The sequence below is a fragment of the Myotis myotis genome, unplaced genomic scaffold (assembly GCF_014108235.1).
Source record: "Myotis myotis isolate mMyoMyo1 unplaced genomic scaffold, mMyoMyo1.p scaffold_m19_p_1, whole genome shotgun sequence".
Classification (NCBI taxonomy): domain Eukaryota; kingdom Metazoa; phylum Chordata; class Mammalia; order Chiroptera; family Vespertilionidae; genus Myotis; species Myotis myotis.
Window position 1 is genome coordinate 123,932,325 of NW_023416313.1, and position 26,854 is coordinate 123,959,178.

A 26,854-nucleotide genomic window follows, 5' to 3' on the forward strand; every position below is an offset into this window, starting at 1 on the left:
TTAGAATTTGAAGAGCTCTTAGTAATCATATAAGCCTCATTATTTGGAGGCTTAGAGATTTTTTGTGATTTGATTAAGAACACATATCAAGATAATGACAAAACTGACATATAAACTGATGTTCCATAATTCCTTAACCAGTACTTTTTCTATACAGGGCTATTTCCTATACAAACTTAAATCATTTTGGGGAGTTTATGTTCATAATATAACCTCCAAGTTTATACTCAGAGGACATTCATACTTGTAGGAGTATACCTCTTGAGGTGGAGCATAACATTTTTGTTCACAAGTTAAATCACAAACCAAGGTCCCACATCACAGAAAGTTACTATAAGGTAGAAATTCTTTAACTCTCTCAAGAATATTTTATGCACTTTTTAGGCTATGTAATTGTAAATCAAGTGGGCATCAATGATGTAGAAAAATAATTTACTCTGTGGTCTAAGAACAAATGCCTACCAGGTTCCTTTAATACATATACATTATAGCTGGGGAGAGGTAAAAAGGGTAAAATTTATAGCAATATAGTTAATCCTTGATTTCACAGACTTTGATTTAACTGACTTTGGATTTAACAAACAAAATTTCCAGTCAATATGTCATATGTGAAAATTTACACCTTGTTAATTTTAAAATGCTTTTAACTAAGATTTGTTTATAATTAAATTAACAGGTCATTTTCTTATTATTCACTGTTATTTTTAACAAATTTTAGCTAATAGGCCATAGGTTGGAAGAAAACACCATAGTAATTTTGCTGACATACATATTACATATCTACAGCTATAGTCTACATATTTAATTCCAAGAGTCAGCACTTATAAACAATGTCCAGTGAACGATTAGCTCATGACCATGTCGCATGGCACACTTTTTGAAGCAGTTTTAACATGTGCTGGCTAATGTTCTGACTTGCACTAGGCCATGCCCCAGCCATATGAATTTTGTTTACTCACAGTGACTGGTGAATGCATGCATTCAGTATAAATTTGAAATTACTGTATTAATTTCTGAGAAATTGAACTTTTTATATATACTTAATTTTAATTACACAAATGTGTCTACATAAGTAAAAACAGGTAAACTTTATCTAATTTGTCAATTTTTTAATATATGCACTTGGAAAACCTACTTTATTATATAACAGAATTTCAGCTTTAATGGACAACTCCTTGCCTGAATTAGGTCATTATATTGAGGTTTTACTGTACTGGCATTGGGATTACAGCTATTTGATCTTTTAATTCGATTTGACATTTTTGCTGAATTTAAAAGCTAATTAGGTAAAATGAAAGGAAAAGAATATGAGTATTATTAAAGAGGAGTTCATATTGAAAACGGGATTATTAGAATAGGTGACTTCTGCCAAACAATGTATTTAATGTTTTGTGAATGAAAGTTGGTTGTAGGAGAGCAAGTACCAAAGGTTAGAAACCTATCATGAACCTGACACTATAAGGTGGATGGATATGTTTGTTGTAATGCCTGAGACCATGAGACATGTTAACGGTTGCACTATGACCTTTGCAGCTCAAATATACATCTAGTGCAATATAAAAAAGAGATGGAAACTACCTTGGTTTTCATAATTATAAAAATGAATAAGAACACATAAAAAAGGAAAACAACTTTCAATAAGTACAAAACTACATTTTGTGAAAGTAATGAGTTACAGCAATGCAAAATGAGATATTAGTAGATGCATTTGAGACTCTTTGGTTCTTTTTCAACTGGCATAAGTAAAAAGGAATGGGCCATAGAAACGAGCATGCAGAGATGCTTAAATAAATAAGGAGGCATTATAAAGAACATTTGATAAGAGGTTGGATAAGATTAGGAAATAAAATATGTGCTAGATAAACAATATGGTAAGAATCACAAGCTCCCATCTTCACAATATCCTTCCATTACTCTACTAATTTTTTTAAAACCAATATTCCCTGGAGTTTAAAAGGTGTAGTTTGCACTTCACTGTCCCTTTTCATGTCTCACATATTTTGTTGTAAAAACTGGGCATTTTAGTCAATGTATTGCAGCAAATCTGGGTACTGGGTTCCCTCCACCCAGTTGGAAGCTTGTTGTCATTGTGTGCCTGGTCATTTATTGAGTGATGAGGGCCGGACTATTTTATATTTTACTGAAGTGTCTTTCCCTGCTATGTCAAGCTTTTAGTGTGTTCCTGTGAGGGCACGGACTTGGGGCAAGAAGACCATACCTTTTGGATGACTGGTATTATGCCAGCCTTTCTCTTATTGTCTCCTTCCCTGATTGCTGTTAACCTACCTGCATCCATTGGTACCATGTCAAAGATCCTGATGAAGTGTGTTAAGCACTGATCTAACAGGACAGGAAGCAGTAGTCTATACTATAAACTATATTTTAAAAACTCCTAAAGGTTGCTACTTCACTTTAGATATTACAAATTTGCCTGATAGTTTAATCACATGGAGGGACTTAATAACCGATGCAATGTCCCTTTTCTAAATTCCTCCTCTAATCCCATTCATTAGGTAGCTTTTCTGCCTTTGCAAGTACAATGCAACTATATGATAGGACCTGCAAAAGAAAGTGAGTAGAACAGCATTTTATAGGCTTCCAACAACCATATTCCAAGCTCACAACAATATTATTTTTTTGTGGATCACTTTAAACGAATGAGTTCTAAAACATATTATGTAGCTAATTATCTACTGATTTAGCTGCTAGAATTCCATTAATTATAACGGGAAATTATGAAGTTCTATCATGTAATAATAGCAAATAGGTGCCATGCTGGTGTGGTTCAGTGGTTGAGCATCGACACATGAACAAAGAGGTCACGGTTCGATTTCCGGTCAGGGCATATGCCTAGGTTATGGGCTTAATCTCTGGTGGGCGGTCAGAAGGAAGCCAATCAATGTTTCTCTCTCATCATTGATGTTTCTGTCTCTCTCTCCCTTCCTTACTCTGAAATTTAAAAAAATATGAAAAATAATAGCATATAGGTACTGTGGTCATTAAAGATCCAAACTTAAATTTCTGAGACGATAAATAAACCATAAATAGACTTGAAATACTCTTGTTCTTACTAGCATGCCTCTTTGATTGTGTCTTGACTTTCCCCTTTATTAGACCTCTTCCAGGAGCATTCAGTATTTGTTCTGTATCAGCCTCTATAAAAATAGACAATTATTAACAAGTATGTGAGTGTGAAGGGTGCAGTACTAAAAATAGTATTTTTTATTATAAGAGGATTATAAGGAAATAACTAAATTTGGCAAAATGACTGAGAACATGAATGTCACCATGGCAATACATACATATACCACAACAATCTAAACAGAGGTGAAGTCCAAATGGGGCATCATTAGCAAAGCCAAAGACACACTGGATTGGGCAGAACAACACAGTAAGTTATGACATTTGTGAAAGTGACACCAGTTATAGCAACACATGACAGGACAACCTTAGCAGACATTCCTTTGTCTTCCTCTAATAAACAAAAAGAAGAATTGATTCATTTGAATTGAGGGAGCAAAAATTCTTAGATAATCAGAATCAGATTGGTTTTAAAACTATGAGCAAAAAAGGTATGTGGTAGAGAAACCTATAATCTATAAAGAGACACAATTTTCTCATTTCACAAATTCTTACCATTGCTTTCTTTTTCTTTCTTAAAAATTTTGACAGTATTACAGATGTCCCCAAATCCCCGACCCCCTACAAGCCCATCTCTACCCAGACCTTGCCCACCCCATACCTTCACTACTCGATTGTCTGTGTCCATGGGCTATGCGTATATGCATTTAAGGTCCTTGGTTAATCTCTTCTTGTCTCTTCCAGCCCCCTCTCCTTTGAGATCTGTCAGTTTGTTCCATGTATCCATATCTCTGGGTCTATTTTGATCATCAGTGTATTTGTCTCATTAGGTTCCACATATAAGTGAGATCATTTGATACTTGTCTTTTTCTGACCAGCTTATTTCACTTAGTATAATAGTTTCCAGGTCCCTCCATGCTGTCTCAAAGGGTAAAAGACCCTTCTTTTTTACTGCTGCACAGTATTCCATGGTATCAATGTATCACAACTTTATTATCCATTTATCTCCTGATGCAGACTTGGGCTGTTTCCAGATCTTAGCTATTGTAAATTATGCTGCTATATGTTCTTTCTGATTCATCTTTTTGGTTTCTTAGGATATATTCCCAGAAGTGGGATCTCTGGGTCAAATGGCAATTCCACTTTTCATTTTTTGAGGAAACTCCATGCTGTTTCCAGAGTGACTACACCAGTCTGCATTCCCACCAGTAGTGTACTAGGGTTCCCTATTCTCCACATCCTCACCAGCACTTATCATTTGCTGATTTGTTTATGGTAGCCATTCTGACAGGTCTGAGGTGATACCTCATTATCATTTTAATTTGCATCTTTCTGAAGATTAGTAAGTTTGAGCATTTTTTCATGTCTCTTGTCCATCTGTATATCCACTTTGGAGAAGTGTCTATTTTGGTCTTTTGCCCATTTTTAAATTGGATTGTTTGTCTTCCTTTTGTTAAGTTGTATGAGTTCCTTATATATTTTGGAAATTAACCCCTTATCTGACATATCATTGGTAAATATGTTCTCCCATGCAGTGGCCTCTCTTTTCATTTTGTTGATGATTTCTTTTGCTGTGCATAAGCTTTTTATTTTTATGTAGTCTTATTTGTTTATTTTCTTCTTATTTTCCTTGCTCTAGTAGATGTATCCATAAACATATTTCTGTGAGAGATGTCTGAGATTTTGCTGCCTGTGGTTTCCTCTAGGATTTTTATGGTTTCATGACTTATACTTAAGTCATTATTTGCAGATGACACAATATTGTATTTATAAAACCCTACACTTCACTAAAAAACTACTAAATGTAATAAATGAATTCAGCAATGTATCAGGATATAAAACTAACACCCAGATATCCCTGACATTTTAATACACACATATGATATCTCAGAAAGAGACACTAAACAAACAATCCCATTTATAATTGCAACCAAAAATTAAGATACTTGGGAATAAACTTAACCATGGAGGAAAAGACATGTACTCAGAAAATTACAGGATGTTGAAAAAAAGATAGAGGAAGATATAAACAAGTGGAAGAATATACTGTGTTCATGGATTGGTAGAATCAACATTATTACAATGTCCATACTACCCAAAGCAATCTATAGATTCAAATTAAAATACAAACTGCATATTTTAAAGATATAGAATATATATATATATATATATATATATATATATATATATATATACACACACACACAAAAGACCCCAAATGGCCACAGCAATCATGAGAAAGAAGAACATAGTTGGAGGGGTCAAAATTCCAGATATCAAGTTCCACTACAAAATCACTATAGTCAATACATCCTGGTATTGACACAAGAATAGGCATATAGATTAATGGAACAGAATATAGAACCCAGAAATTGACCCAAGCCATTAAGCTCAATTAATATTTGACAAAGGAGGCATGAGCATACAATGGAGTAAAGACAGTCTCTTCAATAAATGGACAGGTACATGCAAAAAAACTGAAACTAGACCATCAACTTACACCATACACAAGAATAAACTCACAATGGGTAAAGACTTAAATGTGAGTTGTGCAGATTTTCAGTTTGATGTAGTCTCATTTGCTCATTTTTTATTTTTGTTTCTCTTGTACTAGGGGATGTATTGGTGAAAATAATGCTACATGAAATGTCTGAGATTTTGCTGCCTATGGTTTCTTTCAAGAATTTAAGTATTTTATCCATTTTTAGTTTATTTTGTGTATGGTGTAAGTTGGTGGTCTAACTTCAAATTTATGCATATACCTGTCCTATTTCCCCAACACCATTTATTGAAGAGACATTCTTTCTATACAATTTCTTATGAAGTGGTCCTGCGATCAAAGAATTATCTCTCTTTTTATTTATTTAAGACTCTCTTTGTATCACTTTCAATTTTTTGTGCCATTTTGGTTTATTAAAATACAATGCATATCTATATAATAAAGAGCCAGGGTTGTAATAACAATTACCACCGAAGGCTCGAGCAGACCGGAAGTCAGTGCTGGATTGCCATGGCGACCCAGCACTGACTGGGGCACTGCAGGAGCCCTGACCCAGCACTGACTGCCTAGGGGGCTGCAGATCAGGCCTGGAGAGAGGCCTGCAGAGAGAGAGGCAGGGTCTGATCCATAGCCTCTGTGGCAGCCATTGATCAGAACTTGCCTCTCTTTCTTTCCTGGTCGGGCCAACAGCCATGCCTTCATTTCTCTCCAGACCTCCACGGGGCTGCTGACCAGCCCCACCTTTCTGATCAGGCCCTGTTGATAGGCCCAGAGATGCTGACTGGCATAGAAACTGACCAATCAGGACCAGAGAAAATATGGCTGCTGATAAGAAGGCAGACTGCAAGACAGTGTGAGAGTGAGAGAACAAAAGGAGAGTATGTGGATGTACTGAGAGTGTAAATTTGTGGGAAAGCGATAGCTATACTCCAGGGGACTGTTGGAGACTGATGGATCGGGCTCCCCCAACCGGGCAGCTTCCACTGCTGCTGAAATCTCTCCCAGAGCAGCCTGCTCAGCCTCGGAGACCACGCCATCTTGAGTGGCTGATATCGGAAGCATATACATCCAGAGACTCTGCAACCATGGCACCCAGGGACCAGCTATGAACCCAGGAACACCTGATCTCAAGCAGCGCAAATATGTGGACTCAGATGAGCCCTGCTCCTACTCACGGAAAAGTCAGATTTCACCTAGATAAAGGTGTGGTTTGCAATTCAGGTTGGAGAGAGGAACACACGCAGGGGAAGTCTGCACCCCACAAAGTCCGCGGCCATTGGGGCCAGCATGATCCGCGAGTGTGGGAGGGGTCCCGCAGGGCTTCTGGCAGAAGGGAACTCTAAAAATCAGCCCATAGCTTCACTGGGTGCAAAAAAGGCAGCCTCAGATTTTTCCAGTGTGCTGGCTGCTTAGTGTCAGGGGAGAGAGGATGTGTGAAAGAGACTTTGGGAGAATTGCGCACAGAGCTGGATGGTGGAGGGTTACGAGCTTGCGCACTTACTCTGGCTCTTTTTTTTTTTCTCTCCTTAAATCTTTGCTTTTGATTATTAAACCCAATACATAGGATTGCCCAATTGGGGTCACTCACAGAGACTGCAGGGGAAAGTTTTTGTGGAACGTGGGAATCAGAGTGGGGAGTAATGATCAAGGAACCAGCTCTTGGGCAGTCGACTCTCCCAAACCAGTATTAAGTGTGATAGGGAGAACAAAACCTAAATACTGGCTAGAGAGGACTTATAGCCTTGGAGGTCAACCCAGAAACACTGCTACCCAGGGGCTGAACCACAAACTGACTCTTCTGTAAATACAAATAAAGGCAGTCTGGGAAACAAAGAAATACTGCCTGCTTTAAAATCAGGACTGTGGTTTACAACATGGAGGAACAGTGTATCACAGGGAACTTCAACACTCTCCTGAATACGTGGCAGGACTAAGGCGTGCCAAACAGAAGAATAGAGGAAATGAAGGACCTTCACTACTGCACATTTTTATTTTTTTCCCCTTTAATTAAGAAACTAATTTCTTTTTCTTTTTTCCTCACCTGATTTTACCTTTTTAATTACTACATTTTTATTTTTAACCAGTATAATTACTACTACCATTTTACCTTTTTTTAAAGTGTCATTTTATTTTCTCTTTATTTTATTTTGAGATTAGTGTTCTACATTCTATTTTCATCTTTCTTTTAGCATCATTTTACTCTATCTCAACTTTACCTTTATGCCAAAACTCTCACTTTTCCCCTTTTGTTATTATTTCTCTTACCCTATTCCTGCTTTAGATTTTCCCTATTCATTCTTTCTAACCCCTGTTAAAATTGTACCCTAATTATATATCTAATTTCCAATCCCTTGCTCTAAGTCCATATATACCTCTCTCTTCTCTTTTTTCACTATCCAAATTCTTTTTCTCTCTGTTATTTTGTTGTTGTTTGCTTGATTGTTGATTATATTGGGTCTTTTTATGCTTCTTTGTGAGATTGTTTCACTTTTTCTTTATCTTTTTGTTTGTTTGTTTGTTATGTTTTGCTTCTGTTTTCCCTAGCCTTGCTTGATATTAGTTGTTGTTTCTAGTTTGCATTCATCTCTAGGTATCTGTTGCTGGCATTTGTTGGGATTAGTGGCTGTTCTATTGGAGTTTTCTCCCGATATAAATAGTTTCTTCCCCTCTTCTATTTCATTCTCTTTCCTTTTCCCAATTAATTTTTGCACTCCTTGTTTTTCTTTTTCTCTTTTTTCTTTTTCTCTTCTTCTTCTTTTCTTTCTTATACCCTAATTCTCTTTTCTCTGGTGGTCACCTTTATTTGGGGTTATTAGTATCATGAATACATTTGTGTTCAGTGCCCTGTGTGTTGTGCCTTGTTGTGTTGTATTTTGTGCTTTTAAATCAATGCAGCAGAGAAAAAACTACATAACCAAACACCTGGAAAAGAGAGATCATGGGGAGACAAAAAAACAGCCCGCACATGAAAGAAAACCAGCATCACCAGAAAAGGAAGCGAAATGGAGGCAAGCAACCTGTCAGAGAAAGAATTCAGAGAAATGGTCATAAGGTGGATGAAAAGAATGGAAGACAAATTCAACAACATGTGTAAAAACCAAGAGGAAATGAAGAAGAACCAAGAAGAAATGAAAAATGACATCACTGCTATAAAGAACTCAATAGAAAGTATCAACAGTAGACTAGAAGAAGCAGAGGACTGCATCAGTGAGCTAGTAGGCAAGGTAAGAAAAAATACCCAAGCAGAGCAGCTTCTAGAAAAAAAATTAAAAAGAAGGAGATCCTAAGAGAACTTTGGAACAACACGAAACAAAACAACATCCACAAAAATAGGGGTTCCAGGAGAAGAGGAAACTGAGCAAGAAATAGAAAACCTGTTTGAAGAAATAATGACAGAAAACTTCCTTGATATAAGAAAGAAAAAACTCACACAAATCCAAGAAGCTCACAGAGTACCCAAAAAAGTGAACCCCAAAAAACCGACGCCAAGGCACATTATAATTAAATTAGCAAACACCAACGACAAAGCAAGAATCTTAAAAACAGCCAGAGAGAGACAGAAAGTCACCTACAAATGATCCCCCATCAGACTAGCAACTGATTTCTCAACAGAAACACATCAGACAAGAAGGAAAAGAATTAAATATACAAAGTCATGCAAAGGAAGTGTCTGAATCCAAGAATACTGTACCCAGAAAGGCTGTCAATCAAAATTGAGGGTCAAATCAGGAGCTTCACAGACAAAAAAGGACTACAGGAGTTTATTACCACCAAACCAGCGATGCAAGAAATGCTCAAGGGTCTGCTGTAAAAAGGAAAAAATAGGAAACGAAGAAGGAACACGGGTAAAGAATAAAAATGGTAACAGACAAGTATCTATCAATAATAACTTTAAATGTAAATGGAATAAATGCCCCGATCAAAAGACATAGGGTAGCTGAGTGGGTAAGAAAACATGACCCATATATTTGCTGTCTACAGGAAAACCCGCTCAGAAAAAAAGACTCACACAGACTGATGGCGAAAGGATGGAAAAAGGTTTTTCAGGCGAATGGAAATGAAAAAAAAAGCTGGGGTAGCAATACTTATATCTGACAAATAAGATCTCAAAGTGAAGGACATAAAAAGAGATAGGGAAGGCCACTTCATAATACTAAAGGGAGCAATCCAAAAAGAAAATATAACTCTGGTAAACATATATGCACCCAATATAGGAGCACCTAAATACATAAAAAAACTTCTGGAGGAGATCAAGGGAGAGATTGACAGCAATGCAATCATAGTAGGGGACATTAATACCCGACTATCACCATTGGACAAATCCTCTAAACAAAAAATCAGCAAAGAAACACCAATCCTAAATGACTCACTAGATAAAATGGACTTAATTGACATCTTCAGATCATTTCACCCCCAAACCACAGAATATACATTCTTCTCAAGTGCACATGGGTCATTTATTACGATAGACCATATATTGGGTCACAGGCAAAGCCTCTTCAAATTCAAGAAGATTGAAATCCTATCAAGCATCATCTCAGATCACAATGGCATAAAACTAGAAATCAACTACAATAAAAACAATCCAAAAAAATCAAACACAGGGAAACTAAATAGCATGCTATTAAACAACGACTGGGTTACCAGAGAGATCAAAGAAGAAATAAAAAACATCATGGCAACAAACAACAATGAAAACACAACAATCCAAAACCTATGTGACACAGTGAAAGCAGTCTTGAGAGGAAAGTGTTGTAACGTACCCCGCGAATCACAGAAGGACGCCTCAAGAAGTCGAATTAAAGGGTCACATTTATTGCAATCCAGGACTATGAGGGGCCATCCCCAAATCTCATAGCAATAAGATGATGGCAAAACCAGACTTATATAGGCAAAAATCACAAAGGTATTGATTACATCCCAGGGTTTGGAATGTGGCACCTGGCTCCCAAAAAAGCAGATTACAGAAGCAGAATTAAGCATGTTAATTACAGTTTTGGGTCTCGGGGTCACTGAATTGACAGAAATACATTATCTAGAACCCTCGGGTCTCCTGACCACTGAGTTGTCAGGACAATTTAGAGTAATTATACTGTTCTGGTCTCGGGACCACTAAGTCAGCTGGAACACACCACCTGTGGCCACTAAAACAATTTAGGGTAATTGTGCTGTCCTGTTTCCCAGGTACAGAAGAATGTGCTTCGATAACCAGTAAGATCACAATTAATGGGACAGTCATTCAATCAACAAGGCATTCAATCGAATAGGATGATTTATACAATTCAGAAAATCAAAGTAACTTTTATATTGTTAAGCCAAACAACAGGGTTAGAGTTAAACTACAGTTTCCACCTGAAATGGTTGCTACCATACTTCAAAAGTTCATAGCTCTACAAGAGCAAAAAACAAGAAACAATGATAATAAATTACCTAACCCTACAACTCAGAGTTAGAAAGAGAGCAAAAAGCCCAGTGTAAGCAGATGAAGGAAATAATAAAGATTAGAGCGGAGATAAATGACATAGAGACCAAAAAAACAATACAAAAGATCAACTAAGAGCTGGATCTTTGAAAGGATAAACATGATTGATGAATCTGTAGCCCTGCACACCAAGAAGCAAAGAGAGAGGACCCAAATAAACAAAATCAGAAATTATAGAGATGAAATAACAACAGACCCCACAGAAATACAAAGGATTGTTAAAAAATACTATGAACAACTAGACTCCAACAAACTAGACAACCTGGAGGAAATGGACATATTTCTAGAAAAATACAACCTTCCAATACTCAATCAAAAAGAATCTAAAAATCTCAATAGGCCAACAACTATGGAAGAAATTGAAGCAGTAATCAAAAAGCTTCCAGCAAACAAAATCCTGGGGCCAAACGGCTTCACAGGGGAGTTTTACCAAACATTCAAGGAAGAAATAAAACCTATCCTCCTCAGACTATTCTAAAAAATTCAAGAGGAAGGAACACTTCTAAGCTCATTCTATGAAGCCAGCATCACCCTGACACCAAAACCAGATAAAGACAACTCAATTAAAAAGAATTACAGGCCAATATCCCTCGTGAACATAAATGTCAAAATCCTCAACAAAACCCTAGCAAATCGGATCCAGCAGTACATCAGAAAGATCATACACCATGACCAAGTAGGATTTATCCCAGGGATGCAAGGATGGTACAATATCAACAAATCAATAAACATAATACATCACATAAACAAAGTGAGATATGAAAACCACATAGTCATATCAATTGATGCAGATAAAGCATTTGACAAAATCCAACACCCATTTTTGATAAAAACTCTCAGCAAGGTAGGAATAGAAGGATAATACCTCAACATAACAAAAGCCATATATGACAAACTCAAAGCCAACATCATACTCAATGGGCAAAAACTAAAACCATTTTCCCTAAGAACAGGAACAAAGCAGGGATGCACACTCTCATAACTCCTGTTCGATTAGAAGTATTAGCCATTGCTATTAGACAAGAAGAAGAAATAAAAGGCATCCAAATGGGAAATGAAGAAGTGAAACTATCCTTATTCGCAGATGACATGATATTGTACATAAAAAACCCTAAATACTCCATCAAAAAACGATTAGACTTAATAAATAAATTTGGCAATGTAGCAGGATACAACATTAATGCCAAGAAATCTATGGCATTTCTTTATACCAATAGTGAACTTACAGAAACAGAGACTAAAAAAGCAATCCCATTTACCATCACACCAAAAAAATTAAGATAACTAAGAATAAACTTAACTAAAGAGGTAAAAGACCTCTACTCAGAAAACTACAGGATGTTGAAAAAAGAGATAGAGGAGGACATAAACAGATGGAAGAACATACTGTGTTCATGGATTGGTAGAATCAACATCATTAAAATGTCCATACTACCCAAAGCAATCTATAAATTCAATGCACTTCCCATTAAAATACCAATGGCTTATTTCACAGACCTCCAAAAATTCATCTGGAATGAAAAAAGACCCCAAATAGCTGTAGCAATCCTGAGAAAGAAGAACAAAGTAGGTGGGATCTCAATACCAGATATCAAGCTGTATTACAAAGCCACTGTTCTCAAAACTGCCTGGTACTGGCACAAGAACAGACATACAGATCAATGGAATAGAATAGAGAACCCCGAAATCGACCTGAATCTATATGCTCAATTAATATTTGACAAAGGAGGCAAGAACATATAATGGAGTCAAGACCACTTATCTTCTTGATGTTGAGTTGTATAAGTTCTTTATATATTTTGGAAATTAACTCCTTATCAGATGTATCATTGGCAACCCTTACAGTGGATTATCTTTTCATTTTGCTGATGTGTTTTTTGTTGTCCTTGTGCAAAAGCTTTTTAGCTTAATGTAGTCTGTTGCTTGTTTTTGCGTTTGTTTTCCTTGCACTAGAAGGTTGTTGGCAAAAATATTGTTACATGAGATGTCTTAGATTTTACTGCTTATGTTGAAGTATGGTACTTATTTGCTTTGTTTAACAATAGAAAAGTTACTTTGATTTTCGGCATTGTATAAGTCATCCCATTCGATTGAATGCCTTATTGATTGAATGACTATCCCATTGATTGTTATCATACTGGCCTTAGAGAGCACATTCTACTCTACCTGGAAACAGGATAGCACAATTACCCTAAATTGTTTTAGTGGCCACAGGTGGTGTGTTCCAGCTGACTCAGTGGTCGCGAGACCAGGACAGCACAATTACTCTAACTTGTCTTGACAACTCAGTGGTCGGGAGACCCGAGGGCTCTAGATAATGTATTTCTGTCAATTCTGTGACCCCAAGACCCGAAACTGTAATTAACATGCTTCATTCTGCTTCTGTAATCTGCTTTTTTGGGAGCCAGGGGCCTCATTCCAAACCCTGGGATGTAATCAATACCTTTGTGATTTTTTTTTTTTATTGCATAAAGTATTACAAAGGGTATTACATATGTGTCCATTTTATCCCCCCGCCCTAGACAGTCCCCTAGCCTCCCCTATCCCCCAATGTCTTATGTCCACTGGTTATGCTTATATGCATGCATACAAGTCCTTTAGTTGATCTCTTACCCCCCTACCTCCTGCCCCCCAACCCTCCCCGGCCTTCCTGCTGCAGTTTGACAATCTGTTTGAGGCAGCTCTGCCTCTGTATCTATTATTGTTCAAAAGTTTATAATGGTCTCTATTATCCATGAATGAGTGAGATCATGTGGTATTTTTCCTTCATTGACTGGCTTATTTCACTTAGCATAATGCTCTCCAGTTCCATCCATGACGTTGCAAATGGTAAGAGTTCCTTCCTTTTTACAGCAGCATAGTATTCCATTGTGTAGATGTACCACAGTTTTCTAATCCATTCATCTACTGATGGGCACTTAGGCTGTTTCCAGATCTTAGCTATGGTGAATTGTGCTGCTATGAACATGGGGGTGCATATATCCTTTCTGATTGGTGTTTCTGGTTTCTTGGGATATATTCCTAGAAGTGGGATCACAGGGTCAAATGGGAGTTCCATTTTCAGTTTTTTAAGGAAACTCCATACTGTCTTCCATAGAGGCTGCACCAGTCTGCATTCCCACCAGCAGTGCACAAGTGTTCCTTTTTCTCCACATCCTCTCCAGCACTTGTCGTTTGTTGATTTGTTGATGATAGCCAGTCTGACAGGTGTGAGATGGTACCTCATTGTTGTTTTGATTTGCATCTCTCGGATGATTAGTGACTTTGAGCATGTTTTCATATGTCTCTTGGCTTTCTGAATGTCCTCTTTTGAAAGGTGTCTATTTAGGTCCCTTGCCCATTTTTTTATTGGATTGTTTATCTTCCTTTTGTTAAGTTGTATGAGTTCCCTATAAATTTTGGAGATTAGGCCCTTATCAGATATGACATTGGCAAATATGTTTTCCCACACAGTGGGTTTTCTCGTTGTTTTGTTGATGGTTTCTTTTGCTGTGCAGAAGCTTTTTATTTTGATGTAGTCCCATTTGTTCATTTTCTCTTTAGTTTCAAGTGCCCTAGGAGCTGTATCAGTGAAGAAATTGCTTCGGCATATGTCTGAGATTTTGTTGCCTTTGGATTCTTCTAAAATTTTTATGGTTTCCTGTCGTACGTTTAAGTCCTTTATCCATTTTGAGTTTATTTTTGTGTATGGTGTAAGTTGGTGGTCTAGTTTCATTTTCTTGCATATATCTGTCCAATTTTCCCAACACCATTTATTGAAGAGACTATCTTGGCTCCATTGTATGTTCTTGCCTCCTTTGTCAAATATTAATTGAGCATATTGGTTTGGGCCAATTTCTGGGCTCTCTATTCTATTCCATTGATCTATATGCCTATTCTTGTGCCAGTACCAGGCAGTTTTGAGAACAGTGGCTTTGTAATACAACTTGATATCTGGTATTGAGATCCCACCTACTTTGTTCTTTTTCAGGATTGCTGCAGCTATTCGGGGTCTTTTTTTATTCCAGATGAATTTTTGGAGAGTTCGTTCTAGATCTCTGAAGTATGCCGTTGGTATTTTAATGGGAAGTGCGTTGAATATATAGATTGCTTTGGGTAGTATGGACATTTTAATGATGTTGATTCTACCAATCCATGAACACGGTATGTTCTTCCATCTGTTTATGTCTTCCTCTATATCTTTTTTCAACGTCCTGTAGTTTTCTGAGTAGAGGTCTTTTACCTCTTTAGTTAAGTTTATTCCTAGGTAGCTTAATTTTTTTGGTGCGATGGTAAACGGGATTGTTTTTATAATCTCTCTTTCTGAAAGTTCACTATTGGTGTATAGAAATGCCTCGTATTTCTTGGGGTTAATTTTGTATCCTGCTACATTGCCAAATTCATGTATTAAGTCCAGTAGCTTTTTGATGGAGTCTCTAGGGTTTTGTATGTATAATATCATGTCGTCTGCAAATAAGGACAGTTTTACTTCCTCTTTTCCAATTTGGATGCCTTTTATTTCTTCTTCTTGCCGAATTGCAATGGCTAACACTTCCAGTACTATGTTGAACAGGAGTGGTGAGAGGGGGCATCCCTGTCTTGTTCCTGTTCTTAGGGGAAATGGTGTTAGTTTTTGTCCATTGAGTATGATGTTGGCTGTGGGCCTGTCATATATGGCTTTTATTATGTTGAGGTATGATCCTTCTACTCCCACCTTGCTGAGAGCTTTTATCAAAAATGGGTGTTGAATTTTGTCAAATGCTTTTTCTGCATCAATTGATATGACCATGTGGTTTTTTTCTTTCAATTTGTTTATGTGATGTATCACGTTTATTGATTTGCGGATATTGTACCATCCTTGCATCCCTGGGATAAATCCTACTTGATCATGGTATATGATCTTTCTGATGTACTGCTGGATCCGATTTGCTAAGATTTTGTTGAGGATTTTGGCATCTATGTTCATGAGGGATATTGGCCTGTAATTCTCTTTCATTGTGTTGTCTTTACCTGGTTTTGGTATTAGGGTGATGCTGGCTTCATAGAATGAGCTTGGAAGTGTTCCTTCCTCTTGAATTTTTTGTAGTAGTCTGAGGAGGATAGGTTTTAGTTCTTCCTTGAATGTTTGGTAAAACTCCCCTGTGAAGCCGTCTGGTCCTGGGCTTTTGTTTGCTGGAAGCTTTTTGATGACTGCTTCAATTTCTTCCATAGTTATTGGCCTGTTGAGATTTTTAGATTCTTCCTGATTGAGTTTTGGAATGTTGTATTTTTCTAGGAATTTGTCCATTTCCTCCAGGTTGTCTAGTTTGTTGGAGTAGAGCTGTCCATAGTATTTATTAACAATCATTTGTATTTCTGTGGGGTCTGTTGTTATTTCGCCTCTATCGTTTCTGATTTTGTTTATTTGGGTCCTCTCTCTTTGCTTCTTGGTGAGTCTGGCTAGAGGTTTGTCAATCTTGTTTATCCTTTCAAAGAACCCGCTCTTGGTTTCATTGATTTTCTGTATTGTTTTTTTTGTCTCTATGTCATTTATTTCTGCTCTAATCTTTATTATCTCCTTCCTTCTGCTCACTCTGGGGTTTTCTTGTTGCTCTCTTTCTAATTCTTTGAGTTGTAGAGTTAGATGATTTACTACCATTTTTTCTTGTTTTTTGAGATAGGCCTGTAGAGCTATAAACTTCCCTCTCAGGACTGCTTTCATTGTGTCCCATAGGTTTTAGATTGTTGTGTTTTCATTGTCATTAGTTTCCAGGATGTTTCGAATTTCTTCTTTGATTTCATTGGTAACCCAATCAATATTTAATAGCATGGTATTCATCTTCCAGGTGTTTGAGTATTTTGGGTTGTTTTTATTGTAGTTTATTTCTAATATTATGCCATCGTGGTCTGCGAAGACGCTTTTTATGATTTCAATCTTCTTGAATTTGGGGATACTTTGCTTGTGACCCAATATATGGTCTATTTTTGAATATGTCCCATGAGCACTTGAGAAGAACGTATATTCCCTGGCTTTGGGATGAAGTTTTCTGAAGATGTCTATTAAGTCCATCTGATCTAGTGAGTCATTTAGGATTGCTGTATCTTTGCTGATTGTTTGTCTATAGGACTTATCCAGTGCTGTTAGTGGTGTATTAAAGTCCCCTACTATGATTGTATTGTTGTCAATCTCTCCTTTGATATCTTCCAGGAGTTTTTTTATGAATTTGGGTGCTCCTGCATTGGGTGCATATATGTTTACCAGGGTTATATCTTCTTGTTGTATTGATCCCTTTAGTATTATGAAGTGGCCTTCCTTATCTCTTGTTATGGCCTTCACTTTGAGGTCTATTTTGTCCGATATAAGTATTGCTACCCCAGCTTTCTTTTCCTTTCCATTTGCCTGAAAGATATTTTTCCATCCTTTCACTTTCAGACTGTGTGAGTCCCTTCTAATGAGGTGGGTTTCTTGTAGACAGCAGATGTATGGGTCATGTTTTTTATCCATTCAGCCACTCGATGTCTTTTGTTTGGAGCATTTAGTCCGTTTACGTTTAAAGTTATTATTGAAAGGTACTTGTTTGTAGCCATTTCTGTTTTTGTGTGGCTGTTTTCTTTCTGAGCTTTTTATTTCTTTTTTTATACCAGTCCCTTTAGCATTCCTTGCATTGCTGGCTTGGTGGTGATAAACTCCCTTAGCCTTTTTTTGTCTGTGAAGCTTCTTATTTCCCCTTCAAGTTTGAATGATAGCCTTGCTGGATAGAGTATTCTTGGATTCAGTCCTTTGCTTTGCATCACTTTGTAAATTTCCGTCCATTCTTTTCTGGCCTGATGTGTTTCTGTTGAGAAATCATTTGACAATCTAATGGGAGATCCCTTGTATGTAACTTCCGTCTCTCTCTTGCAGCCTGTAAGATTTTCTCTTTGTCATGAACATTTGCCATGGTAATTATGATGTGTCTTGGTGTGGGTCTTTTCGGGTTCACCTTGTTTGGGACTCTCTGGGCTTGTGTGGCTTTTTTCTTCCCCACCTCAGGGAAGTTTTCTGATATTATTTCTTCTAATAGGTTTTCTAATCCTTGTTCATCCTTCTGTTGATCTGGTACCCCTATTATTCGTATGTTGTTTCGTTTCATGTTGTCCCAAAGCTCCCTTAGGCTCTCCTCCTGTCTTTTCATTTTTTTCTCCAATTGCAGTACAATTTCGGTGTGTTTTGCTTCCTTGTCTTCTAATTCACTAATTCGGTCCTCCGCTTCACCCAGTCTACTGTTGATACTTTCAATGGAGTTTTTCATTGCAGCTATATCACTCTTCATTTCTTCTTGGGTCTTACTTAAGTTGTTGATTTTTTCATCTGTTTCGTCTTGCTTCTTGCAGAGGTTGTCGATTTTTTCCTCCATCCGGTTTATGCACTCTAGGACCCTTATTCTGAATTCTTTATCTGTCATGTTGTATGCCTCTGTATTACTTAGCTGCTTTTCTGGAGAGTCCTCCTTCTCTTTCCTTTGGGGGTTTCTTTGTCTACCCATGTTTGATCTCACTGACATATCTAGATGTTGAGTCGTTCAGTGGCTGCTCCCTTGGTGGCAGTGACTCCTTGGTCTGTGGTTGCTCTTCGGGCGGTTGCGGTAGCAGCTGCTCTTCAGTTGGCAGCAGCTCCTCTGGTGGGTTCTGTTCACAGCTGTGGTGGCTCTTCTGGCTGGTGGGGCGAGGTTTCACGTACAGCTGCTGTTCCTCAGCAGAGGGTGTGGTGCTCAGGAGGTTGCTGTTGCTTGGATCTGCTGCGTTGATTTAAAGGCACTAAATACAACACAACAAGGTACCACGTACCAGGTACTATACACAAATATATTCACGATATTAATAACCCCAAATAAAGGTGACCACCTGAATTAAGAGAATTAGGGGATAAGGAAGAAGGAAGAGAAAAAGATAAAAGAGAAAAAAGAAAAGAAAATTAGGGACCAAAAAAAGGAGTGCAAAAATGAAATTGGGAAAAAGGAGGGGGGAAAATAAAAGCGAGATAAGAAAAGAAAAGAAAAAAAAAGAGCGAAAAGAGAGAATGAAGTGGAAGAGGGGAAGAGACTTTTTTATATGAGGAGAATACTCCTATAGAACAGCCATTAATCCTAACAAATTCCAGCAACAGCTCCCTGGAGATGAATGCAAACTAGAAACAACCAATAATATAACGATGAAAATAGAATGGAGAACACTAATCCCAAAATAAAATAAAGAGAAAATAAAATGGCACTTTAAAAAAAAATGGTAAAATTTTAGCAGTAATAATACTGGTTAAAAATAAGAAGGTAGTAATTAAAAGGGTAAAATCAGGTGATGGAAAAAAGAAGAGAAAAAAAAGAAGAAAAGAAAAAAAATTAAAAAAAAAATTGGTTTCTTAGTTAAAAGGTGAAAAAAGAAAAAAAAAATATTGCAGTAGTGAAGGTCCTTCGGTTCTTCTATTCTTCAGTGTGGCTCGCCTTAGACCTGCCAGGTATTCAGGAGGGTGTTGAGTTTCCCTGCGATACACTGTTCCTCTGTGTTGTAAACCACAGTCCTTATTTTAAAGCAAGCCGCATTTGTTTCCCAGACTGCCTTATTTTGTGTTTAGCAAAGAGTCAGTTTGTGGGTCAGCCTCTGGTGGCAGTGCTCTGCGGTTGGCCTCTGAGGCTATAGGGCCTCTCTGTCCAGTGGGAGTTCACTGCCCAGAGCTGGCTGCGTAATAGTTACCAGTGCTGTGTTGTTGCTGGGATTCACCTTTGTGATTTTTGCCTATATAAGTCTGGTTTTGCCACCATCTTATTGCTATGAGATTTGGGAATGGCCCCTCATAGTCCCGGATTGCAATAAATGTTGAAATATGGTACCTATCTGCTTTGTTTAACAATGGACAGGTTACTTTGATTTTCTAAATTGTATAAGTCATACCATTCGATTGAATGCCTTATTGATTGAATGACTATTCCATTGATTGTTATCATACTGGTCTTAGAGAGCACATTCTACTGTACCTGGAAACAGGACAGCACAATTACCCTATATTGTTTTAGTGGCCACAGGTGGTGCGTTCCAGCTGCCTCAGTGGTCCTGAGACCAGGACAGCACAATTACTCTAAATTGTCCTGTCAACTCAGTGGTCGGGAGACCCAAGGGCTCTAGATAATGTGTTTCTATCAACTCAGTGATCCAGAGACCCAAAACTGTAATTTAGATAACATGCCTAAGTTTAACCCAGGTTACCCAAGGGCTCTAGATAATGTATTTCTGTCAATTCAGTGACCCCAAGACCTGAAACTGTAATTAACATGCTTAATTCTGCTTCTGTAATCTGCTTTTTTGGGAGCCAGGTGCCACATTTCAAACCCTGGGATGTAATCAATACCTTTGTGATTTTTGCCTATATAAGTCTGGTTTTGCCATCATCTTATTACTATGAGATTTGGGAATGCCCCCTCATAGTCCCGGATTGCAATAAATGTGACTCTTTAATTTGACTTCTTGAGGCGTCCTTCTGTGATTCGCGGGGTACGTTACAACATTTGGAGGCTCCAGTGAGATGCAGCCCCTTAGGGGTGCTGTTTCGGATGCAAAGGGAGGCAAAACCTCCCCTGAGCCATTCGTGGAGACTGAGGGGTCTCTAGGGGGTGTGCACCCTGAGAAGTTCCAGGGCTCCGGAGAACTCCCTTTGGATCCAGCGAACGGGCAGGGGACGTTCGCCTGTCCCTAAAAAATTTTCATCGGAGTCACCTGAAAAACCTCTAGAGGTAGGTTCTGGGACCGGTCACTCGTAGTGGACTCAAAAGAGGGCTGGACGCAGCGGAACCTCAGAGTCCGACACCTGACGCGACGGCACCTGGGGGTCCTGGTCTGGGCAACCTTAGGTTGCATTTGTCTGGTTTGTTTTGTCTTTGCTAGCCTTTTTGGTTTTGGATTTTTGTGAGCCTTTTTTGGCTTTGTTTGTGAGTCTTTTTGGTTTTATTTGTTAGCCTTTTTTGGTTCTGGTTATTGTTTGTGAGTCCAATGTGTTCAGCCTGTCGATTTTGTTGTTTTGCAGAAATCCTCTTGGAGGACATTGAATGGTTCTTTCCTTCCTCTTTAACTTTTGGGGATTGTGTGAATGGATTACTGATGTAGGTTATCAAGGATCTCTAAGGGACTTGTCCTGTATCTGGAGGAATGGCTTCTAGATGGTATTCACCATCTCTGGGACTTCCAGGAGGAAAGTCAAAACTCAGACTGGCAAAGGGTTAGAGTCTGGCCTGTCTTTTAAAAAAAGGTAGAAGAGAAGCATTCGTAGGCAGTTTTCTACTGCCTGTGTTCAGAGACTTGTTCTGTATCTCAGCACAACTGAAACTGATTTGTTGGTATTTTGTGGTGTAAATATGGCCTGTGCCTGTGTAAAAGTGTTTTTATGTTTGTTTCTGTTTTGTTTTCTTAAAAACAACTTCTAAAACATCTCCTGAGTTCCCGTGATGATTCAAAGTTTTTAATGGGGAATGTATCTAGTTGTGTCTATTAGTCTTGCTTTCTTTGTTCAGTATGAGTACCGTTTCTATTTGGATGAGACATGGGTCAATAATCCTGTCCTGGGATGTGGGAAAGGGTGGCCCCCACATCTGTTCCTGTCAGGCCCCCATCAGGGGACTTGGGCGGTGTTCCTGTTATCTGCTCAAGATCCCAAGACTGTAAAAGTACTTGTTCACTGAAAGGGTGTAAGTGTGGATGTTTATTTGATGTTTGTATGTCCAATTAGGTATAATTATTTGTTCATGTAAGTGTGGAAGTCTTAGAGAAAAAAAACCATGTTTGATTTAAAGGCTGAGTGCTCTGACCGATAGCAAACTGGCTTCTTTTCAAAAGGGCGCTTGCTCTCTGTCAGAGGTGGAATCGGCCCGCCTAACTAGTAAAGATTTCTGTATGTTTGTTTCATAGGGACTTTAATTTGCTCTGTGATATTTCTGTGTTGGTTGAAATTTTGGAATTCTAAGTAGATTTAAAGGTATTTGTGTCTTTTCTAGTCTGATTGGGACATTTAGGTGTGGGGCTCACAGTTCCTCAGGGCAGAGATTTTATGGGCCCTTCCCCCTGCCTGTGCTGAATTAAATAATACAGGCCAATGTTTTGGCTTGCTGGTTAAAGGAAGACAACGGGCCCTGGAATCTGTAAAAATGGCTGGGAATGAAGCTGGTCAAATGTACTGAAAGGGTTCGGTACCTGTTGCTGCTAGCAGAGGAGGGGCTGATATCACCTTCCAGTGCACTCCCTTGGGGGAGGCCTGATCGCTGCTCTGTCACAGGGTACTGGTAAGATGGCAGGGGCCTGGTACCCAACCCACTGCCACAGTGCTTTGTAATGAAAATGCCTCTCCCTGTGGGGGGAGCACCTCCACTGGTCACCTGGGGACCTGCGCTGAGCTCCCCCCCTCCACCTATCTGGCTCCCATCTCCCGCACCCTCTGCTCACTGGGGTTGTAATTGCCTCTCATCCCCTGAGGGGTTGTTTTGAGTAGGCACTTGAGGAGGGAAATTTCCCTGTGCCTCCTTGTATCTCCCTCCCCAGCAATGAGACACAAGAACCCTCAAGGCAAGGCCTCCTTTGATACTTTTCAAGGCGTTCTGTTGGGGGTTTGGCGAGGGGGGGCTTAAAATGCAGTAGAAGGAATGAATTGGTCACACCTGGTAGAGGTAGCCCAGAAAGTCTTTAGGGACACCCCAGAGGAGAAACAGGGCTTAAGGAAAGAAAAGGCCGGCAGCAAACTAGGAAGGAATTAGTATGCCTATTGTAGGAAGTGGGGGCACTGGAAGAGAGAATATCCTGGTAGATTAACAAAGGAAAGCGGAAAGCTGAGGGAAAATGCAGGCTCTGAAGGATTTACACTTAGGGAAGGGAACTAATAGGGCCATGACCCCCAGTTAGTTTCCTGGTGTATTCTGGAGCAGCCTATTCAGTCTTGACAGAGCCAATGGGACCCGTAACATCTTAGAAGACATCGGTCCAGGGAGCCACTGGACAAACTGCCTTTTTCCTTGGACATCAAAGAGGACTTTGGACATTGGAAAGAACATGGTAACACATTCATTTCTGGTCATGCCAGTTTGCCCGTACCCCTTTCTTGGACGTGATCTTTTACAGAAACTACAAGCCACCATATCATTTGAGGGGGGCGGAGCACACTTCACTGTGGATCCAAGGAACCCAGGCCCGGAACCATCCTCCCCTGACCGCATTCTTCTAACCTGTCCTCTCTCAGATGAATATCTCTTGCAGGAAAGGGCAAAGGTGACTCTGCTTACTTGGGGAAATTACGACGCCTCTTTCCCATGGTTTGGGCAGAAAACACCCCCCCCCCCCCCCCCGGGGTTAGCAAGTCATCAAGCACCTATAGTAGTCCAATTGCAAGCCACCGCCACTCCAGCTCAGGTTCAGGAATTCTTAGGGGCAGTTGGATACTGCCGCCTGTGGATACTGGGGTTCGCGGAGATTGCTGAACCTCTGTGCTCAAGTGCTGAGGAGGCGCAGCCGTTAAACTGGACCGAAGTGGAGCAATGGGCTTTTGAGAAGCTAAAGAAGGCTCTCATCTCAGCACCTGCCCTAGCCTTGCCAGACGTCAGGAAGCCCTTCCACCTCTATGTGAGTGAGGTAAGGGGCATTGCCAAAGGGGTTCTCACCCAGACTCTAGGTCCCTATCTGTCCAAGAGACTAGACCCCGTGGCTGCAGGGTGGCCAGTGTGCCTCCAGGCAGTGGCCGCCACAGCATTGCTGGTAAAGGAGGCAGATAAGCTGACTTTGGGCCAGGAACTCGCCCTGACAACACCCCATGCTGTGGAAGCCCTCCTTTGAGGTGCTCCGGAGAGATGGATGTCAAACGCCAGGGTCACCCAGTAACAAGCTGCCAAGGAAGCCGCTCAAAAACCAGTGGGGCCTTTACAAGAGAAGGTATTGGCAGAACAGAAGCAAGCTACCAGAGGACCAAATGGTTGGTGGACTCTACCAGATGACAGACTGTTGGTCCCAGAGGCTCTAGGTCAGACTTTAGTTGCCCAGTTACACCAGGCTACCCACATAGGTGTCACCAAGACTTCTGAACTTTTGTGAGGCAGGTCACAGGTAAATCCAAGGTAAGGGGGGTCCCCCTGGGAATTCAGGCCTGGGGAAACTCCCCAGGAGAGCATTGGGAGGTGGATTTCACAGAGATTAAGCCACCGGCATCAGGGTATAAGTACCTGCTAGTTTTTTATAGACTCTTTCTCGGGATGGGTTTAAGCCTATGCCACCAGGACAGAAACTGCCTATACCTAGATTTGGGCTATCAGCAGTCATAGGATCAGATAACAGCTCCGCCTTGTAGTCAAGGTATCTCAAAGTACAGCTAAGGTCTTAAGCATAAATTGGAAACTCCATTGTGCATACCGGCCACAGATTCAGGGCAGGTATGAACAGGATTCTAAAAGGATTTTAACTAAATTTATCCCAGAAACAGGTGAAAACTGGACCAACCTCCTGCCCTTTGCCTACTTACAGGCCAGGTGAACCCCCAACCGGGAGGGGTTCTCTCCTTTTGAAATCATGTTTGGTAGACATCCCCCTATCCTACCCAAAGTTAGGGGAGGAATTAAAAGTTTAAAGTCATAACCGTTCCTTGCTCAAGTCCTTGCAGGCTCTGCAGTATACCCAGAGAGCCACTCATAAGCTTGTGCGAGATGCCCTGCCAGTGCCACCTCGGACCCTGGTCATCCTTTCCAGCCTGGGGACTCTGTGTGGGTAAAGAAGCTCATGACCCAAGGACTCACCCCAACTTGGAAAGGACTATACACTGTTGCCCTGTTGATGGCATCCAGTCCTGGCTACACCACTCCCAGCTCCTGCACCAGGAAATGGCCTTGATCCTGGCAGCCAGCGGCCTCACCTATGAGATCCCTAGCCTGGGGCTCCACGCAGGCCAGGAGGAGGCTCGACACCCGCAGGAGGGGAACTGGACTTCAGTGAGGACAGTACTGACAGGGACCCTGGCACTAGGGCACTTGGTAACTGTAAGAACATTTTTACTAGCCAGTGAGAAAGTCCATGGCCAAGGGGGGCTAGATGTGCTAGGCAACAGGAGAGCAGAAACAGAATGGAGAATGCCCCTAAAAGAAGTGGGGTGAGTAAATGAAAATTAAATGTGCCAAGCAGGCAGTTTAGAAAAATTAATTCGGTCAAACTACTTGTAGTTAGGGGGCAGTACCATCCCCTAACTAGTGAAGATGAGTCCATGATTTAACTCATGTACATAAAACCAGTGGGGAATGAAATATGGTACCTATCTGCTTTGTTTAACAATGGACAGGTTACTTTGATTTTCTAAATTGTATAAGTCATCCCATTCGATTGAATGCCTTATCGATTGAATGACTATTCCATTGATTGTTATCATACTGGTCTTAGAGAGCACATTCTACTGTACCTGGAAACAGGACAGCACAATTACTCTAAATTGTCCTGACAACTCAGTGGTCGGGAGACCCAAGGGCTCTAGATAATGTGTTTCTATCAACTCAGTGATCCGGAGACCCAAAACTGTAATTTAGATAACATGCCTAAGTTTAACCCAGGTTACCCAAGGACTCTAGATAATGTATTTCTGTCAATTCAGTGACCCCAAGACCTGAAACTGTAATTAACATGCTTAATTCTGCTTCTGTAATCTGCTTTTTTGGGAGCCAGGTGCCACATTCCAAACCCTGGGATGTAATCAATACCTTTGTGATTTTTGCCTATATAAGTCTGGTTTTGTCATCATCTTATTACTATGAGATTTGGGAATGCCCCCTCATAGTCCCGGATTGCAATAAATGTGACTCTTTAATTTGACTTCTTGAGGCGTCCTTCTGTGATTTGCAGGGTACATTACAACAATGTGACTCTTTAATTCGACTTCTTGAGGCATCCTTCTGTGATTCGCGGGGTACATTACAACAATGTCTTCTAGGATTTTCATGGTTTTGTGATTTACATTTACTAGTAAGTCTTTTTTCCATTTTGAGTTTATTCTTGTGTATAGTGTAAGTTGGTGGTCAAGCTTCATTTTTTTTTTTGCATGTACCAGTTCAATTTTCCCCACACCATTTATTAAAGAGATTGTCTCCATTGTATGCTCTTGACTACTTTTTCAAATATTAATTGATCAAAGAGGCATAGGTTGTTTTCAGGGATCTCTGTTCTTTTCCATTGATTTATTTGCCTGTTCTTGTGCCACTATTGAAGCAGGAATTTTTGGTAACATAGGCAGGCTTAGGGATTTTTTAGAATTGGGGTCCATGGAAAAGCACAGGGCTGCAGCCTGGGACAAGGTACATTTCCATAACACAAGGAAGCCAGGTGCAGTTACATCTTCATAAGACAAGGGAGCAGCAACAGTTGTATTTACATAAGACAAGGGAACTAGAAGTAGCCAAGAGAAGTCTATTTTTACAAAATAAAGAGAAGGAAGCCCTTCATTCAGAAGGAAAAGAAGAAAGCCCAGAGGAATGGAAAGACTCTGAGGGAGGAGGGCCTTAGGAATCACTAAAGTAACCAATTCAAAGGGGAATATTAACCACTCAGAGGGGATATCAGGACACAGGAACTGCAGACTTTATAAGCCATGGGGAAAAAACTCAGTGGGATTCTTCTCCCTCGCTACATGGCAATCTGTACTTGTTCTTCAATAAATCTCCATCTTTGCTATACCACTTTCTGTCCGTGAATTTATTCTTTGAATCTGGTGGACAAAGAATCCAGGTTCCAGTCCAAAAATTTGGTATCACTATGAAGCTGTTTTTATTACAATGGCCTTGAGTTTTATGTCTTGATATTGG

At 39.7% G+C, this 26,854-nt stretch overlaps 1 protein-coding gene across 1 annotated transcript in view; it reads right to left on the minus strand.

Moving 5' to 3' along the window:
* Positions 1-26,854, minus strand: part of LOC118669953 (coiled-coil domain-containing protein 7-like) — a 208,737-nt gene that overhangs the window by 108,371 nt on the left and 73,512 nt on the right. Inside the window, exon 7 of the mRNA XM_036336624.1 lies at positions 3,072-3,155. Coding sequence (XP_036192517.1) covers positions 3,072-3,155 — 84 coding nt within the window. The remainder of the gene's footprint in view (positions 1-3,071; positions 3,156-26,854) is intronic.